This window comes from Gekko japonicus, unplaced genomic scaffold, assembly GCF_001447785.1.
Source record: "Gekko japonicus isolate JY-2015 unplaced genomic scaffold, Gekko_japonicus_V1.1 scaffold1037, whole genome shotgun sequence".
Classification (NCBI taxonomy): domain Eukaryota; kingdom Metazoa; phylum Chordata; class Lepidosauria; order Squamata; family Gekkonidae; genus Gekko; species Gekko japonicus.
The window spans coordinates 320,048-324,893 of record NW_015171534.1 but is presented as its reverse complement, the minus strand read 5'-3'; the positions used below and the strand labels follow the sequence as shown (position 1 = coordinate 324,893).

At 43.5% G+C, this 4,846-nt stretch overlaps 1 protein-coding gene across 1 annotated transcript in view; it reads right to left on the bottom strand.

Moving 5' to 3' along the window:
• Nucleotides 1-4,846, bottom strand: part of CLASP1 (cytoplasmic linker associated protein 1) — a 334,150-nt gene that overhangs the window by 158,280 nt on the left and 171,024 nt on the right. Inside the window, exons 15-16 of the mRNA XM_015419605.1 lie at nucleotides 2,821-2,880; nucleotides 518-595 (exon numbers count right to left, since the gene is read on the bottom strand). Coding sequence (XP_015275091.1) covers nucleotides 518-595; nucleotides 2,821-2,880 — 138 coding nt within the window. The remainder of the gene's footprint in view (nucleotides 1-517; nucleotides 596-2,820; nucleotides 2,881-4,846) is intronic.

Genomic DNA, 4,846 nt, shown 5'->3' with positions numbered 1-4,846 from the left:
GACACACTTCCGGTGATGTCAGGGGGTGTGGCATATGCTAATGAGTTATGCTAATGAGTTCCCCTAGCTCTTTTTCTACGAAACGACCCCTGGCCCTACATAACGAGATTCTGTTAATTTTATCAACGGTCATATATTGAACTTAGAATGGAAACTCCTAGACTCCTCTTGTAGCAAGCCAAGCAACTGTTCATAAAATTAAGGGGGAAAACAATGACAAGGAATTTTAAGGACGGCCTTTAAGTCGCTGCGTAGGAACGGCACAGTTTGAAAAACAGTCAGCAAAGCAGTTACTAATTAGGACCCATACAGAGAACGATGCATAAACTACTGCATTAACGTCAACTGTGTACAGCGGCACTCTGTATTTATCTTAGTTCTTGAAACACTGATCGTGCCCCTCACCAAGAAACATCATTTTTCTTGGAACAGCCACAGAAAAGTCTTTCGTTTCCTTAGATTTCTCTGCACTGTTTATGGTTTTCCAGCGATGGGAAAAGAGAAGAAACCCACTTACTTTCTGGCTTTTATCCGTGCTTCGGAGTCAGCATCATGGATTCCCTTCTTTATCGTTTCTGCCAATACTGATGTGTGCCTGAGATGAGAAGACAGCATCATTTAGCTGATAAGGGAGAAGTGGGGGAAACACACGACCACCATGGCATTGGGAGTCTGTAAGGAATCTGTCTGATCCTCTTCAAAACAGAAAGGTTTTGCTACAGCCTTCGTTTCCACACAATATCCCTTTTGGTTGTTTCTCTGCTTGTTGTGTAAGTTCTGCAAGTCAGCTTTAACGTATTCAATTTTCTTGCATAAGGAACGTCAAGGAAACATTCCTCAGAGGTCATTCCTTCAGAAGCTGGTTACTGTGAAAATCACAGAAGCGTAAAAGTACTGAGATGCTAAAACGTGGCCACTTCAGTGCTGCATTTGGAACAAAATTGTTTGGGATGTATTCAGTGTTCCCTCTAAGCTGAATTAGAGTGAGCTAGCTCACAGTTTTTTAGCCTTCGGCTCACACGTTTTTGTCTTAACTCAGGAAGGATGGCGCCAGAGCAGACTAATTTATGCAGGAACCGAATTGCTCGCTCCCAACTTTAATGCCGGTAGCTCACAAAGCAGAATTTTTGCTCACAAGACCCCACAGCTTAGAGGGAACATTGGATGTATTGTATTGTGTTTGTTTCATTAACTGCTTGAACTGCTGTAACTGGCACAGGGGGGGAAAAGCTGCCAGTTGTTCAGCGTTTGCTGCCCGTCTTCTGCAGGGAAGCAGAAAGTAGTCTGGTTGGTTGGGATTAAAACTGTACCCGGAAAGAAGGAGCAGGCAAGGTGATGAGGCGTTTGAAAAGAAGCAGGGTGATGTGGTTGTAGTGATGGGAAGGGAAGGTAAAGGTTCCCCTTCCTCGAAAGCCAGTCGAATCTGACTCTAGGGACGTGGTGCTCATTTCCGTTTCCAAGCCGAAGGGCCAGCGCTGTCCGAAGACGTTTCCGTGGTCATGTGGCCAGCATGACTAGACACCAAGGCACACGGAACGCTGTTACCTTCCCACCGAAGCGGTACCTATTTATCTACTTGCAATTTCTTGCTTTCGAACTGCTAGGTTGGCAGGAGCTGGGACTGGAGACGGGAGCTCACTCCATCATGCAGCACTCGGGTCTTGAACTGCTGAACTACCGACCTTCCAGCCTGCAGTTCAGCGTCTTAACCACTTGAGCCACCGCAGCTCCTGAGTGATGGGAAACAGAGGCTCAATTCACTTGTTACTTTCCAAGGAAAGATTTTAACCTACAGATTTCCTCCTTCTGCATTTTTGTATCATGGGGAAAAGAGAGGGTGAATTAGGATGTAGTACATTTATTTTCAGTGCACTAATTCACTGACCCTGCTATCTAGTCTCTTTTTCATTCTGGTCATGCAGTGTCAAATTTAGCTAAATTTACTTTCAATTTAGCATCCACAGAGCTAAGGAAGATATTATGTTTGGTTTTACTACGAAGTATGGCTTTGCTGCCAGAAGGTATTGCTCACCAAGCGAACAGAGCTTCGCCCAATATTCATAGAACACAACGTTATGCTCTTCTAACTTTGTATGCCCTCCTGCAGACAGATGTGTAAAATTCAGCACTCATCACTGTACATAAACTGGCTTAAATGCTCTGAACTGACAGGCTATTACATAAGAGACATAGCTCCCTGGTTTTAAAAAACTACCCTGTAACTTGGATGCTCTGGCACTTGCCTACAAACATCGAAACACTTAATAGCTTGGTGTAGTGGTTAAGTGCGCGGACTCTAATCTGGGAGAGCCGGGTTTGATTCCCCACTCCTCCACTTGCACCTGGCTGGACGACCTTGGGCAAGCCATAATTCTGTTCAGAGCTGTCCTTGAAAAAGAGCAGTTTCTGTCAAGAGCTCTCTCAGCCCCACCTACCTCAAAGGGTGTTTGTTGTGGGGAGGGGAAGGGAAAGGAGATTTGTAAGCCGCTCTGAAACACCTTTGGGTAGTGAAGGGCGGGGTATAAATCCAATCTCTTCTTCTTCTAGTTTGCTTTGAAGGAATGTGGTCCAAAGAAAATCTTCTCTGTAGTTAAACTGGCTTGAGAACTGTTTGAACGTTCCACTACCTACAGTTTTTATAGTACAGCGTTCCTGATACCTCTGATTGCAATTTTTCTTTAAACTTGAGGGTTTTTCCTTTGTTCTATTCCCATGTTCCTCTCCAAAATTTTCTCGAGTCATCTGAGTCCATGTCAGGGTTTAAAACATAAAATTGTAGAGGGAGCACTCTTTATCTATTAATTAATGCTCATATCTTACCTTTCTAGGGAGTGTGTTTGCCATTCCTGTAAAAGTAAATCTAAAAATTCAAAACAGCGTCTGGAAGAAAAAAAGAAATGTAATATTAAATTGCCATTCTAGGTACTAAAGATAAACAATGTGTTTTTAAAAGGCATTAATCTGAAAAGTATGACATCTTAATCCAGAAAAAAATATTTTAAAGGACAAATCAGATTAACTCATGGTACCGAACTGCCAGTTCTACAGAACAGTGTATGCTTCTAGAAGATGCTCAAGTCTTGGCATGTTCTGGGGAGAATACCAGTTCTGTCGCTGTGGAGCAGCCACTATATTATTCTACATGCCCTTGCATAGACTTTGAACTTGAATCTTACAATTTCTTGGGGTCCTAGTGATTGCCTATAGGAAAGTAATACATGTGAGCCATCTAATGTAGGTATTCATTGGCCATTATGTTGAGTTTATCTGGAAGGCTAGAGAAAGCAGGTGACTTTGCTGGGGTTTAAGCCCCTACAAGCAACCCACAGGAGCAGCCTCACATACTGTACATTATGCTTCTTAAGCTGCGCAATTATAATGACATGACCGAAGACTGCCAAGATGGGGGTGCGGATCTTTCAAAAAGAGGTGGGAGAAACTTGTCTCCAACAGAACCACCTCAAGTTCTACATTTAGCCACAGCTTCACTATTACACCAAAGCTTCAAATCTGAGTAATAAAAAGGTATCCTCAATTCCCTCTTCCTAGTGTAGTTTATATTTACTTACTTACTTACTCCATGTGTACTACACCTTTCTGCCCAATGGGGACCCAAAACAGCTTATATCATTCTACTTCCCTCCATTTTAAACTCACAATACCAAGGGCTATTTTGGGGCAGGAACGCACAGGAACGGAGTTCCGGCTGGCTCCCATGTTGGCCACGCCCAGCAGGAACTCATTAGCATAATAGGCCACACCCAACAGCAGAAACTCATTAGGATTGGCTACATTAGGGGTGTGTGGCCTAACATGCAAAAGAGTTCCTGCTACAAAAAAAGGCCCTGGGTTTTGACAACAAACAAGGTAAACAGAATAAGAAGGGAAAGGTGGGTGTGGCTGGATGACCACACTTCTGGTAACATGGGGGTGTGGCCTAATGTGCTAATGAGGCTGTGCTGTCAGGGTGTGGCCTAATAGGCTAATGAGTTCCTGCTGTTGGGTGTGGCCTATTATGCTAATGAGTTCCTGCTGGGCTTTTTCTACAAAAAGAGCCCTGACATACCCCCCACCCAAGATGGGTAGCCGTGTTAGTCTGTCTGTAGCAGTAGAAAAAAAGAGTCCAGTAGCACCTTAAAGACTAACAAAATTTGTGATAGGTTTTGAGCTTTCATGAGTCACGGCTCACTTCTTCAGTTCTGAAGGTCTGAAGATGTGAGCAGTGACTCACAAATTTTGTTAGTCTTGAAGGTGCTACTGGACTATTACTCTTTTAATACACACACACACAAAGTTAGATTGGGCTGAGGGTGTGCAATCGGCTCAAAATCTCCAAGCAAACTTCATGGCAGAATGGGGATTTAAACCTAGGTCTACCAAAACCTAGTCCTACATCCCTGTAGTAGCGAATTTTTTGCCAACATTCCCATGCACTAGTGAACCAATGCACAACCTGCACATTTAGCTTAGGAAGCAAGACTTTAGGGCAGCAATTGTTCCGCTGTTATATTACATGCAGCATCTTAGATGACTTAGATGAGGAAGTTCAGAATGTGCTCATCAGGTTTGCAGATGATACTAAACTGGGTGTGGGGTAGTTAATATCTTCAGAGACAGAAACAGGATACAGCTGGACTTGGATAGGATGGAGGATTAGGTCCCAGCAAATAAAATGAAGTCTAATAGGGACAACGGTAAAGTGTTGCGCCTGGGTAGTAAAAATCAAACATGTAAATGTCAGATGACCGAAATCTGGCTGCGTAGTACCACCTGTGAAAAAGATGTGGGGGTTCTAGTGGACCATAAGCTTAATATGAGTGAGCCGTGTGATGTGGTGGTAAAAAAG